The 15,180-nt window shown below is 37.2% G+C and overlaps 1 protein-coding gene across 2 annotated transcripts in view; it reads left to right on the top strand.

Annotated features, from left to right (window-relative positions):
* The window catches only part of DNAJC5B (DnaJ heat shock protein family (Hsp40) member C5 beta), an 82,616-nt gene extending 73,949 nt beyond the window's left edge, over nucleotides 1-8,667 (top strand). The window contains exon 6 of one of the 2 annotated variants that reach the window (XM_024742646.1): nucleotides 8,334-8,667. In XM_024742646.1, the coding sequence (XP_024598414.1) occupies nucleotides 8,334-8,428 (95 nt within the window). In that variant the 3' untranslated portion in view covers nucleotides 8,429-8,667. The remainder of the gene's footprint in view (nucleotides 1-8,333) is intronic. The other variant, XM_024742645.1, reaches the window with a different exon arrangement.
* The last annotated feature ends 6,513 nt before the right edge of the window (nucleotides 8,668-15,180 follow it).

Raw genomic sequence — 15,180 nt, forward strand, 5'->3', positions numbered from 1 at the left:
GTTATGCAGAAAGCATATTTGCAAATAACCCCAAACTGGGATATACCCAGTCAAGGGCTCAGACCATCAAAGTGAAATGTGATAGATGGAAAGCAGCTGGAATCCTGGACAGTTGGCTAGATAAGAGCAAGAGCAGTAGGATTTTAACTAGGATGAGGGGAAAGGGAGTTGAGAGAAACCCAGGAGGTTCTGAGGAAGAAAACGCAAAAAGGTAGAGGTGAAATATTATTCAGCCATAAAAAGGAATGAAGTACTGATACATACGACAGGGTGGATGAACCTGGAAACATTATGCTAAGTGAAAGAAGCCATACACAAAAGGACAAACACTGTATGATTCCATTTACATGAAATATCTAGATTAGGTACATTCATAGAGGCAGAAAGCATACTGGTGGTTGCCCGGGCCTGGGGGGAAAAGAGGAACAGGGAACAACTGCCTAATGGGTCTCCTTTTGGAGAAATGTTCCGCAGCTAGATAGAGGCAGTGAATCATATATTTAGTTAGTACACTGTGAATGTACTAAATTGTTCACTTTATTTATTTATTTAAATTTAATTTTATTTATTTTTGGCTGTGTTGGGTCTTTGTTGCTGCACGCAGGCTTTCTCTAGTATGGCGAGTGGGGGCTACTCTTTGTTGTGGTGTGTGGGCTTCTTATTGCGGTGGCTTCTCTTGTTGCGGAGCACCAGCTCTACGTGCGCCAGCTTCAGTAGCTGTGGCACGTGGGCTCGGTAGTTGTGGTGCGCAGGCTCAGTAGTTGTGGCACGCGGGCTTAGTTGCTCTGCGCGGGCTTAGTTGCTCCGTGGCATGTGGGATCTTCCCGGACCAGGGCTCGAACCCGTGTCGCCTGCATTGGCAGGGGGATTCTTAACCACTGCGCCACCAGGGAAGTCCCAAATTTTTCACTTTAAATGGTTACTTTTATGTTATGTGAATCTCACTTCAATTAAAAAATATCTGTAGTAGAGGAGAGAGGGGATTTGACTACAGAAAGAAACTAAACACCCTTTCTTCAGAGAAGGAGAAGGTTCTTTGTTTCCTGAAAATTCACCCATGGCAGGGAGTAGAGGATACCACAAAGCATCAGTATTCACAAAGTGTGGGGAAATGGGAAAGTTGATTATCAGTCTTTTATGCAGCTACCTTGAGAGCAGTACACTATTAGTAGCTAAGACAGAAAAGGGCTTTGAAGTCAGTCCCATTTCAAGCCCCGACTCTATTAGTTACCAGTAGAGATTTTGGGGGTAATTCACTTAACTACTTTATCCCTTATTGTTTTCACTCATCAGGAACATACAAATGAACATTATGTGCCATTACCTTTAGGTTCTTTGCTTGCTGTTCCCTATTCAGAGGTAACTGTTACCCTAAATCACCTGTAATCATTTTCCTTTTTTAAATTTCTGTTTTATTGAGATATTTAATTGACATCCAGCACTGTATAAGTCTGAAGTGCAGCATAATGACTTGCCTTACATATATTGTGAAATGATCACCGCAGTAAGTTTAATTAATATCTATCATCTCATGTAGACCACAGAAAAAGAAAAAAATGTTCTTTTCCTCGTGATGAGAAGTTTTAGGTTCTACTCTGTTAGCAACTTTCAAATATGCCACAGCGCAGCGTTAACTGTAGCCATCATGTTGTATATTACAACCCCAGTATTTATTTGTCTTAGAACTGGAAGTTTGTACCTTTTAACCACATTTATGCAATTCCTTGTCTCCTCACTCTCTGCCTCTGGTAACCACAAATCTGATCTCTTTTTCTATGAGTTTGGGTTGTTTTTGTTTTTTTAGATTCATGTATAAGCGAGATCATACAGTATTTGTCTTTCTCTATTTGACTCACTTCATTTAGCATAATGCACTCAAAATCCACCCATGTTGTCACAAATAGCAGAATTTCCCTCTTTTTTTTATGGCTGAAAACTAGTTCATTGTATATATACACCGCATTTTCTTTATCCACTCATCCATCAATGAACACTTAGGTTGTTTCCACCCACTTCTTGGCTATCATAATGTAATCATTTTCTTACTATTCTTTTTAGTATTACAACTATATATATTTATGTTCCTAATCAAGTTTATTGCTTGGTTTTACATTTCTGAACTTTAAATCAATGAACTCGTACTCAACAATTATCCTTCAACTTCTTTTTTTTTCACTCAACATCATATTTCTGAACTTCATTCGTACTGTGATTGTCTTTCATTCATTTTCACTGTTGTATAATATTCTTCTATGAGAATATCCCAGAAAATTTATTTATCCATTCTACTGCTAGTGGGTATTTGGGTATCCAAATCCACTTTTTTGCCATTACAAACAGGGCTATTACAAATATTCTTGTTATGAATGTCTCCTGGTTCACGAGTGCTAGAGTCTTCTAGGTATTGGGTTGGCCAAAAAGTTTGTTCGGCTTTAAGTAAAAATAAAAGACACATTTTTCATTTTCACCAAGAACTTTATTGAACAATGTATTCATTAACTGAACGAACTTTTTGATCAACCCAATATATACACAGGAGTGGAATACCTTAGTCAAAAGGTGTGCATATCTACAAGCTATTAGATAACACCAAGTTGTTCTACAAAGTTGCTGCACTAATTTCCATTAGCTACTGAGAGTTCCTACTGCTTCACATCCTTGCCCTCACTAGACTATAAATGTGTGCCAGTCTGGTGGATGGGAAATGGTATACCTTTGTGATTTTAATTTTTTTCTCCTTGAAGCCTTTCAGAATCTTACTGGTTGTTTGGGTTTCTCTTTCTTTGAAATGCCTATTCAAGTCTTTTGCAGGTTTTTATTATATCATTTGCTTTTTTCTTACTGACTCTTTTTTGGGGCGTGGGTATTGACTCTGTTGATCATGTTTGTTTAAAATGTATCTTCCCAATTTGTGGCCTGGTGTTTCACTCTTTACGGTGTCTTTTGATAAGCCAAAGTTCTTGATTTTAATGTAGTCAAAATGTCAATATTTGCCGTTATGCTTAGTGATTTCTGTGTTTTGATTAAGAAATCTTTCCCTATCCCAAGGATATAAAGGTGTTCTCCTATATGGTCTTCTCAAAGTTTTATAGTTTTGCTACTCATGTTTATGTGTTTCATAACCAGGAATTGATTTCTGCAAGTGGTATGATGTAGGGTTCCAACTTCATTTTTTTCCATATAGAAAACAAACTGTCCCAGCACACTGATTTCTAGTCTTGGTTTTGACATACATTAAGTTTTAATAGATATATGGAACCGTTTCTGGGCTTTCTGTTCTGGTCCGTTGGTCATTTTGTCTATCTATATGCAACACCAGGCCCATTTATAATAATTCATAACACTATTCAGGCAACTCTTCCTAATTTGTCCTTCAGGACACTCTCACATATCCTTGGCCTTTTGCTTTTTTATATAAATTTTAGAATAAGCTTTGTTAAGTCCTGTACCAAAATTTCTTTAAGCAAAATATTTGGGATCTTGATTAGAATTGCAGTGACTGTAGATAAGTTAGGAAGAATTGACATCTTCAAAGAATGTGAGTCCTCTAATATGTGACATGGTATACCTCTCCATTTATTTAGGTTTTCTTCGTTGCCTTTCAATAAAGATATCTCTTTTATACCTTTGGTTGCATTTATTCATAATACTTTATCCACTTTCATACAATTATAAATAAATTATCATAGATTAGTAGTTGACTTGTTTCTTAGTATATAGGAATGTACTTTTTTTAACATTGATTTCGAATCCAAGAAACTAGCTAAACTCTCTATTTCTAATTATTTATCTGTAAATTCTTTAGGTTTTCTACATACCTATCTATAACATTTGTGAATAGTGATAGTTTTGATTCTTCCTTCCCTTCCCTTATCATTTTTTTAGCCTTTTCCTTGCCTTTCTGTGTTTGTTGAGACTGCCAGTAAAATGTTGAAGAGAAGATGCTTTCAAGATTGCATAATGATTGTGAAGTTTGCTGTAGGCTTTTGATCAGGTTAAGAAAGTTGTCTTCTATTACTATTTTGTTAGAATACTTTTTTCTTCAGCAATTGAGATGGTAATGATTTTTCTCCTTTAAATTGTTCATGTGAAGAACTATATGAATTGTTGCCCAACGTTAAAACAATCTTGAATTCCTGAGATAAACCCAAAGCAGTCATAATGCATTAACTATTTTATTTTTTTATGAAATGTGTTTGCTAATATTTTGTTTTAGATGTTTGCATCTATGTTAATGGGTGAGACTGGCCTATCATTTTCCCATCTCAAACTTTCCTTATGGGTTCTATACCAAGATTATGCCTCATAAAATAAATTAGCAGTGTTCCTCTTTAACTCTTGAAAAGTTTGTGTATTACTGGATTTATTTCTTTCTACAGGACTGTGTAGACCTTTCTGGGCTAATGTGTTTTTATACAAATTTTAAATTATGGATTCAATATATTTTATAGGCCATTTAGGTTTCCCTTCTTCTTTATTAAAACAATTAGTTCTTCAAATTTTCCTCTTGTTACCTTTTACACATCTATAGTATCTGCATTTTTGTCCCATTTTTCATTCCTTATATTGGTTATTTCTGCTTTCCTTTTTTAGCCATTCTCACCAGATATTTGAAATTTTTATTCTTCTCAAATAAATGTTGTCAGTTTTATTGATTCTCCTGTATATTCTCTCTACTTAATTTCTACTTTTTATTATTTCTCTTAATTTATTGTTGTTAATTTTCTAACTTAATTTTTATACTTAATTTTCAGTCCATCTTCTTTTCTGATATTAAGCTATTATGGCTATAAATTTTTCTGTAAGTACCAGTTTGGCTTTACATACACACACGTACATATATGTTCTTATAATCTAAGTTTGAAACATTTTATTTCCATTATGATTTTTTTCTTTAATCTATAAGTTAGGTCTATATGTGTCTTAATTTGTAAACCTGTGGGGTCTTTTCTTGTTCTTTATCATTGTTTGTGTCTAACTGAACTGCAGTATTATCAGAAAATGTGGACAGCATGAAACAATATTTTGAAATGTCTTGAGGCTTGCTTATAGCCTAGAACTTAATTGATTTTACATATGTTCCACATTGCTTCAAAACAGTACATTTTGCATTTGTTAGGTTCACTGTTCCATGTATGACTATTCAATAAAGCTAATTTGTTGTATGTATTAGTTTGCTAGGGCTGCTGTAACAAAGTACCACAGACTGGGTGATTTGAAAAACAAATTTATTCTCTGGCAATTCTGGAGGTTAGAAACCTAAGATCAAGGTGTCTCAGGACTGGTTTCCTTAAGGCCGCTCTTCTTGGCATGTAGATGGTCATTTTCATCTTGGGTCTTCACAAGGCCTTCCCTCTATGTATGACTGTGTCCTAAGTACACAAGTCATACTGGACTAAGGCCCACTCTGAGGACCTCATTTTAACATAATTACTTCTTTAAAGACCCCCTCTCCAAATATGGTCACATTCTGACAGACTGGGGATTAGAACTTCAACATATGAATGGGGTGGGGGGCAGGGACACGATTCAGTTCACAACATTACACTTTTCAAATCCTTTATAACCTTAAAGATTTTTTTGTTTGCTTTATCCGTCAGTTACTGAGAGAAGCATTCAATTCTTCCACTGTGCTGATGGATTTTTCTATTTCTCTATAAAGTTCTGTCAATTTTTGCTTCCTATATTTTGAAGCTATGTTATTAGCATATATAAGTTTAGAATTTTTATGGCTACTTGGTTAATTGAATATTCTATTATTATGTAGTTACCCTCTAGCTCTAGCAATGCTTTTTGTCTCATACTTTGTTTTTAAAATACAGTTATATTAGCTTTCTTTTCCTTAGTGTTTGTGTAGTAAATATGTTTCCATCCTTTTATTCTCTATGTTTTTTTGTCCTTATGTTTTTTGATGTGTCCTTTGTAAACAGCATATTGCTGGGAGGATTTATTCAGTCTGGCCATGTTTTTTCTTTTAAATAGAGTCCATTTGTATTTTTTATAACTAATGATATATGTTTTTTTCTATGAACTTACTCTTTGTGAGAGACAGTATAGCACAGCCTTTAAGAAAACAGATTCTGAGAAATACTGCCCAGGTTTTAATACTAGCTCTATTCCTTACTACCTGTGTAATGCAGGCTAGTTACTTAAAACATTCTGTCCCTCAGCTTATCTGTAAAATAGCTATCATAATTACCCTACCTTGTAGTGCTATTATTGAGTTAAGATACATAAAGCACTGAGAACAGTGCTAGACACATAAAAAGTACTATATATGTGCTTTCTGTTAATATTTTATTATTATAATTATCACTTTAAGTTGGCATATTTTTTCTGTTTCTATTTTCTTTCCTTTTTTTCCTTCTTCTGTACTGATAGAATTTTTTTTTCACATTCCATTTCTTTCTCTCCTCCAGTTTGGAAATTATATTCTCTGTTCTATTTTTTTAGGGCTGCCTTAAAAAGTTATCAAGCATACTTAAGTTACCAAAGTTGAAAGTTAATTCTTATCTTTACCCTCTCCTGAACAATACAAGAACTTTATAACTCTTTAATTCTGATCATCTCCTTTCTGATTTACATACCATTGTCATAATTTTATCTCAATTTTAAATCTCATAAATTATTATTGCTTTATATAATAAATAATTGTTTAGTTTTACTTATATATCTACTAATCATTTCTATATATAGCACAAATTTTTCCATGTGATAACACTTCTTTCTGTCTGAATTATAACTTTTAAATTAGGTCTGCTGGTGGCACAACTTCTGTTTTTATTGTCTGAAAATACCTGTAAATCATGCTTAAAAAAATAAATGTAGCAATAAGAGGGTTTATCAACAAATTTAGGTTGATATCTTCTTATAGTATATTGTAAACATAATTTCATAGTTTTCTGGCTTCCATATCTGCTATTGGAAAGTGAGATTGCTTTAAGAACCGTTATCCTTAGTGTTCTTCAATATCACTAAGATGTTTAAATACGAATTTCTCTTTAATTTATCCTAGTTGGTTCTTCAATCTGTGGATTGGTGTCTTTTATCAATTCCAGGAAATTCTCAGCCATTAAATCATCAAATATTACCTCTACTCTTCTTTTCTTTTCATTTCTTTATGAAAGTCTTATTAAATATAAGTCAGGATATCACTCTATTCTTCATGTCCTTTAGCCTCTTTCCTATTTTATATCTTTGTTTCCCTGTGTCACATTCTGATTAATCTCTTCAAATCTGTCTTCTATTCCATTAATTCTCTCTTTAGCTGTTAAACCCCATTCATCAAGTTTTAAAAATTTCAGATGTGTTAATGTCTAAAAGAGATTTTTTATTATTATTAATTTCAAAATCCATTTGATCACTTGAAAAACAAATCTAATTCTTTCTTATTCTGTGTCTGGTAAGTGCAGGATTTGAAGTCTTTCTGGGTCTGACTGGCTTTCTGTTGTTTCTACTGGCTCTCACTCAGTGTGCATTGTTCCTATGTGTAATGTTCCCCCTCCCCCCACCTCTCTCCCTCTCTCTCTATTTCTCCCTATCTCTCCCATCTCTCTGTTTTTTACTATGAGTTTATGTTTCTTGCAATTTGTGGGGGATTCTTTGAGGGCTGGGTTGAAGGTTGGGGCCATTCACTTCTGCTCTGTGCTTTTGCACAGGACCATTTTAAACTAAATTATTAGCCTGAGGTTTCTTAGAACACATAGGTATTGTAAATTTGACCTGCCACATTGTGTGCTCATTAGCTTGCTAACAGACATTTTTAAGGGAGCTCTTCACTTCCTCATCAAAACTCAACACTAGCAAATTTCCTTGCAGATTTAAGGCTATGGTGATTTAGATAGCACATAACCATTTGGGATACTAGCTTTATGTGGAGAGCTTCCTATTAGACTCTTCACCCAAGCAAACTCTGGGTCTTGGCCTCTCTCCCAACCAGAGCCATGTATGCAATTGTCCACTGCACGATTCTAGAGGTATCTTTCATATAGATACACACTGCAGTCTATATGACATGGGTGGCAGCCCTGTCCTCATCCCCACAAAATGGTGAAAACTAAAGCTCAAGTTTATCAGCTTTAGAAACTGCCTCAAAGTGAAACCTGGGCTTAGTGCTTTGGTTTTATAATTCTGTAACTAATAGAACTTAAATGAAGAATGAAGACAGTGAGTGTATCCTCCCTTTCGAAGTCCTTTAAAGGGTAGGATCCTTAGTATCTCAGGAATTGAAATGATTTGCTAATCATCATTTCAACAAAAATATCTACCACTTGCCCCATTAAATGAAATGTAACATAAGAGGGTGTTTACTGGTTTTCTTTGTTTATTTTTAGATATGGACTTTCCAGTCGTCCTCCAGCCTACAAACGCAAATGAGAAAACACAGCTGATCAGAGAAGGACCTCGAAGTTATTGTACAGACTCTTAATATTGAGCCCATTGAGGGTCCACAGTACCTCCTCTTGGTTCAGTCATGTCTCCAGGTGGTCTTGATGGGGGATGGTAGGGGACATGAAATGCTGTGAACTTTTCCACATTTGTATTTTACTTTTAGGTTAAGGAAAGATGATTGCTACATAATTCTCTCAGTATGCAGATTCACTCTTTGAGTAGAACTCCTAATGGAAACACACATTCCATCTGAATGAATAAAGGCCTGAAGAGTTGTTTTATGCTCCTTGTATGAGGTAAGACAGTGGCATTGGACAGGCTTATGAGCCTGCCCTTTATGTGAGCCAGACCTCGTTCCTTATAGACTAAAGTAGTATTTCAAAACCGAAGCCACTTTTCATCTATTTAACTAAATGTAGTATTCATATCTGCCTTTAAATATCAAGAGCAAAACATACATGAGAATTTAGGAGGAACATTTTGTGGGTGTGGAGATTTTTCCTGTCATATTCAATATGGCTACAGAAATATTTCAAAGGCAAGAAGAAATTATTAGGTAAAGACAAATCGTATTATTTTAAAGTATATTTTTGAAAGATTACAAATTGTCACTTACTGAAAACTGACAAAATCATGAAGGAAGAAGTTTTGTGTGTACTTGTAGATTGGCATAAAAACAAACAAACAAAAAAACTTCAGCCTGGTTAAACGTTATAAATGATCCAGAAAGTCATTCTGGGCCCAAACCAGCCCCAAACAATGTGTTTAACAATTTTAAGTTAAAATAATTTTTGTCCAACAGGCTTAGATTAGCCAGACTAAGAAAAAGAAACACAGGAGGTAAAGGACAGAATTCTAAATTCTACAGCCTAAATTTAAATTTAATGGCATATCACTCACCCCAACTTCAGTGGGATTAATAACACTGACCAGAAAAGGCTCTGCTCTGTGCACGTTGAACATGTATGCTCAGAGGTCATCTCTGCATTTACTTGCTTGATCCTTATATTCATCATGTGGAAGAAACCATATGCTATTTCTAAAATAGTAAGCAGCAAGTGTTTGTTTTTTTCCAGGTCTTCCTTAGTTCTTTATGTAATATTGCATTTTTCAAGATCTTGTTATGTTTTTATGTAACACTGCATGAAATGCTGTTTCCTTTTTTTCTTTGTTTCTTATTCTGCCTCACCACCAAATTACCGTTAATTAAAGTTAAATATACATTGTAAGTGGGAACTGGTGTTATAGCTGATAGTTCTGACATAACTAAAACTCTGCTCTAACTCTTGAGTTACTGGATTTTTTTTTTTAAATCGACATAATTAAGTAGAAAGAGCCCTGGTTTGAACATTAAGAACCTGGTTCTAATCTAAGTGCTCACAAACTAGCCCTGTGACCAAGCGAGATGAGAATAATATGGCTAATCTCTCTGACTCTGTTTTCATATCTTCTCTGTTCATATTTCTAATTGCTGCCAAGATCAGGTGAAATAGTTGAAGTGAAAGAACTCTGAAAAGTCAAGTATTTAACAAGTATAAGATGGTTTCACATGAGTTTGTATATGTTGATACACATAGACAAATGTAATGTGACTCCTTATGTATATAAAGTCTCTCATCCAACAAGACCCATGAAAATACCCAATACTAACAGTGCCAGTGACCAGTAAGTGCTCAGAACTCTACTCAACAATTGAGTGCTACTTTCCATTTGAAGGGAACAATGAGATAAACAGCCCCATCTGGGGATAATTTGAGCCACTACATTTCCTTCCTGAGGCCTCTAACCAAAACATCAGTCCTGTTTTTGAACAGGAACTTACAAGTCATAAAGCTCATCTTCTTTCTCTCCCAGACCTCTTTTTTCTTTCTTACACGGAATTTTTTACTTCCACTCCCAGCTTTCCCAGAGAGCTGGTACAAGAGTGGTCGCGATGAGAATAGGGCAGGAATTAGAATCAGAATCAGATGTTGGAATTCCTGGAGGCATTCTGGCCAATGTTTCCCACATAGGGCTAGTTTCTAGTTACCACGGTTGTGGCAAATGCATGCACATGGATGTCTCTGAGTGAGGGAATGAATTCTACAGAATGCCCCTTAGCTACATAGAAACAAGGATCAACTCTCCATCTGAGGGGCCACGTAAGCATCTTGTGGAGTTGCCATCTGGGGTCACCTGCTATTATTCTGAGTCCACAAGCATCTTAGCAAAGAAGCATCGGGGAAAGAAAGGACATGCTGACCATGATCCTCAGCAATGGCTGCATGGCTCCGGTTCATGCAGGGTTAAATAAACTGCCACTTCAGTGGCTCACTACCTAATCCTGGTCTCCAGGTTATCAGAGAAGGGGATTTCATATAAGGTTTCACAGGTCAACCATTTATTTATCGTTTTGCTGTCTTACATCAGAACGTAAAAATATATATGCATTTTTATTTACCAAAATACACACATTTTATTTCTTTGAGCATAAGTGACATTCTATTTCTACATTTCAAATGATATGTAGACTAAAACACATTTGACATGGCCTGGTCTGGAAACACACTTACTGGCAATGCACTGGCTGATCTTCTGACCTATAGAAAGGGTTCCAATTAAGGCTACCTGATCTCTGTGACAGGCACAATAATGGTCCCCCAAGATGTGCACATCCTAATTCTCAGGTCTTTCATGGCAAAACAGATTTTATGGATGTGATTATTAACGACCATAAGATAGGGAGGTTATCCTGGATTATCCAAGTGGGCCCTATCTAATCACTCTGGTCCTTACAAATGGAGAGCCTTTCCTGACTATGGAGAGAGAGATGTGAAGACAGAAGAATGGTAAGAGAGATACAATTGACAATCAGAGAATGACTAGAGATATGCTTTACAGATGGAAGAGGAAAAGGGCCATAAGCCAAGGTGTGCAGGCAGCTTCCGACAGCTGGAAAACTCAAGGAAATGGATTCTCCTCTAGAGCCTCCAGAAGGAAACACAGCCTAGCAAAACATTGATTTCAGCCCACTGACACCCATGTCAAACTTCTGACCTCCAGAGCTGTACGAGTTCAACACTGAATCAGTGCTCCTCACTTGTTTCTTCCTTGTCCTTTTGACTCCTTATTCTATATTCCTCTTTTGTTTCACTCCCTCATCCTGTCTCTTTAATTTTACTTTCTGCTTTGTCCCTTCCCTTCCGTTTCTCAACACTCCCGTCTCCTTCCCTGTCCTCCTCTCCCACTTCCACCTTTCTTACATTTGACTTTCATTTCCCTGTTTTAGTCTCCTAATCTCTCTGCTCACCATTGTCAACCCTCTGCTTTCACATTTACTGAAGTTTTTAGATAAACTGAACTTTTGGCAATCTACCCCAACTGGTGTAGGGTGCAGAAGGGAGAGACAGGAAATAGCCTGGGTAACAGGATATTAGTAAAGGAACGTCTTCCCTCCTCCAACTTCAAGCACGAATAATCATAACGCTAATAGGCAAAGGGGGAGCAAAAGTATTTTTCATTCAGTTCTCTGAGTATATTGACAAATAATTTTAGAGACCAAATTATTTGAATGAATGGCAAGGTAATTTATTAGACATTAATTTTGGTTTGTCCTTAGTACTGTAGGAATCTCACTCGAAGGAATGAGTGCTCTCCTGATTTTTTTTTTTTTTTTTTGCGGTACGCGGGCCTCTCACTGTTGTGGCCTCTCCCGCTGCGGAGCACAGGCTCCGGACGCGCAGGCTCAGCGGCCATGGCTCACGGGCCCAGCCGCTCCGCGGCATGTGGGATCTTCCCGGACCGGGGCACGAACCCCTGTCCGCTGCATTGGCAGGCGGACTCCCAACCACCGCGCCACCAGGGAAGCCCTCCTGATTTATCTTTAAAAGGTCACTCCCTTGCTGCCCTAGCCTCACAGGTTAAAAACAAAGGTAGTCAGACACATGGAAAACAACCACCTATGTATGCTTTTGTTTGGGCTGTTGGAAAGGTGCGTGCTGGGAACTCCCTGGTGGTCCAGTGGTTAGGACTCCACGCTCTTATGCCCAGGCTCAATCCCTGGTCGAGGAACTAAGACCCCACAAGCCATGAGGCACGGCCAGAAAAAAAAGAAAGAAAAAAAAGATGTGTGCTGAAATTTTAGGAAGAGAAGTACCCCCATCATGAGGGGCCTCTAGACTAAAAACAGGTTGGAGAGTTTTGGGGGGCAGTTCCCAGAGTAGCCCAGACTTGTGTCCCCACAGAGGAGAGGCTCTGGTGAGATAGCACTTGGATGCCTCGGTGACAAAATTAAGTCAGGACTTTGTAGACATTAAGATTCTTGGGCCCACATCTGGCCCCTCAAAGTAACCACACAGGGTTGGACACTGAGACCTCAGGAGCAACCAGGGGACAAAGACATAAACCCTTGCAGACCCCTTATAATCTGAAGAAGGGGAAGGACTCTCAACACCCGGCTGAAGTGAAATTTCTTGCTATCCTGTTAAACTGCAGCTCTAAGCCAACGTTTAATTTAGAACACACCATCAAGAGACTTCCCCCAGATCTTTTCCCAAATGTCATTCTTTGCAGGCTTTCTAGACCACCCTGCCTAGGACTGTTAACACCCTCCACCTCACGCTTCCTATTTTCCTTCCCTGCTTTTTCTCCTTAGTACCTTTTTATCTTTCTCCCACACCACAAGGCCTAAGATTTTTGTCTGTTTTGTGCCCTGAATTCCCATTGCTTAAAAGAGTGCCTGACACATGGTAGACAGTTGGGGCATATTTGTTAAATGAGTAAATTTTTAACCTGGTCATAGAATAAAGAAATTTCTACCTGCTAGAAATGCAGAACCTGCTAGAAACCTTAGTTTTTAGGGAGGCTTAGCATATTAATAGCAAAATTAATTAATTTAATTAATAGAAAAATTAATACATTAGCTTGACACCCAATCAAATCTCTGGCTCTATTTCAGAGTTATCTTTTTTTTTAATTTCATCAGCCAGCCATCCCTTACTCCTCACTGATAAGAAGGCGAATGTCCACTTCCAGGCAACAGTCCTTCTCCAAGCAGAGAAAGACCTTTATTCAAGAAACACAAGTCCTCCTCTCCAAAACCCCTCTTCTTCCAGCCTGCAGCACTCCTAAGCACCTAACAGTCATCTTCGTATTATTCCTGAGCAGTTCTAGACCACAAAGGGCCAGAAATTTAGATTCAGTCACGCATAACCAGTTTCTGTAAAACAAAGTCACTTCCACATTGTAGGTGGCTCAAGTTAGCAGTGATTTCCAGAACTACATCTAAGAGTCAGCATTTACATCTGTGCTTTGCACAGTGCTAAAAATGAAGAGGCTAATAAATACCTGTTGATTAATTCTCACAACATATACCATTTCTGAGAAAAGTCTTGCTCCAAAAGGGGACTTAAACATGCTCAGTGCCAAAACGTGATACAATTTTCTGGAATTTTCATGCTATTCCAGGGCTGTCCCCAAGAAGCAAAACTAAATTCCCAGAATCATATCAGCAGCTACAGGACAGCGGTTAACACATTCTGCTCACAGCTGGGCTGCCAACGGAGCTTTCTCATAGCTGAAAATCTGATTATCAGCTTCTCCAACGCCTGAGAACCCCCAGGCACATCCCTGTTCCCAGAGCCAGGAAGAAGCATCTTACCTGGGAGGGTTTTTTCTTCTTACTTCTGAGTAATCTGCTCTGGTACCCAAATATCTCCACTCCTGAGATGTCCAGATTCATCTCCAGATTCATCTCCTTTCATCTACGACACGCTTTTCCTGGTGAAGAATAATTGGGGGAAATTTTTTAGTACAGATATTCACTTTGGGAATGAAATTCCAAAATTTTCTCTAATTTTTTTAGAATGATCCATTTGGGCATGTATACACACTATTTACTAAACTGATATTTTCAGAATTATTATAATTGCAAAAAGCAGTACTTTAAAGCTAACCTAGATTAGCTTTATAAAAGTAAAAAATGAAAGCCACCAAGCAATGAAAAGTATTGCCTATATACTGATTAACTTATTAGCATAACAATTTTCTATAAAATGCCTTCATTTCAGAAGTTTATTGTATTTAGCATGGAATTTATTTTTTTAACTCAAAAAATAGCATACTAGGAAATTTAATTTTCAGCTACCAAAACCTGAAAGATACATGTTATTCTGAATACGAGGGTAAAGTTTTAATAGATTTTAAAATGATTCACTTCCCTGCTTATCTCCTGCTTTTCTTAGTTCTCTCTCTTACCTCTTCTCAGCACATCCCATCCCCCAAGCTAAAGGATTTGAAAGGAGGTGGAAAGTGTTGGGTTTTAGGATCACAGGTGCATTTGTATTTGAAAAAACATGATTCTTTTTTTTCATAAATTAAAAATCTGTTGCACGAACAATAATTACCAACAGTCCCCGTGCTCAGGACCTGACACTGTCTTAAGAGCTTTATATTAGCTTTATATATTTAATATTTACATATTCACTTAATGCTCACAACAACCTGTGGGACCAGTACTACCAGCATTATTATTCCCCAGTTTTCAGACAGTCTAAAACAGAAAGGTGAAGTAACTTGACCATGACCACCCAGTTAGTGAGGGGTAGAGCAGGCTGGTCCTCAAGTCCACGATATTAACAGCTGCACTACATTGCCTCTCCACAATGATCTTACATTTCCAACTACATTTGTCCTTCTTGAAAACGAACCTTCTACGCCTCCCTGCCCAGATCTTTCCCAGGGTTCTGTTATTTTCAAAAGAACTGTCACTCCTGTCACTCCTTTTATAATCTACCTTTCTCTTCAACTGCC

This window comes from Neophocaena asiaeorientalis, unplaced genomic scaffold (assembly GCF_003031525.2).
Source record: "Neophocaena asiaeorientalis asiaeorientalis breed wild unplaced genomic scaffold, Neophocaena_asiaeorientalis_V1.1 scaffold226, whole genome shotgun sequence".
NCBI lineage: Eukaryota > Metazoa > Chordata > Mammalia > Artiodactyla > Phocoenidae > Neophocaena > Neophocaena asiaeorientalis.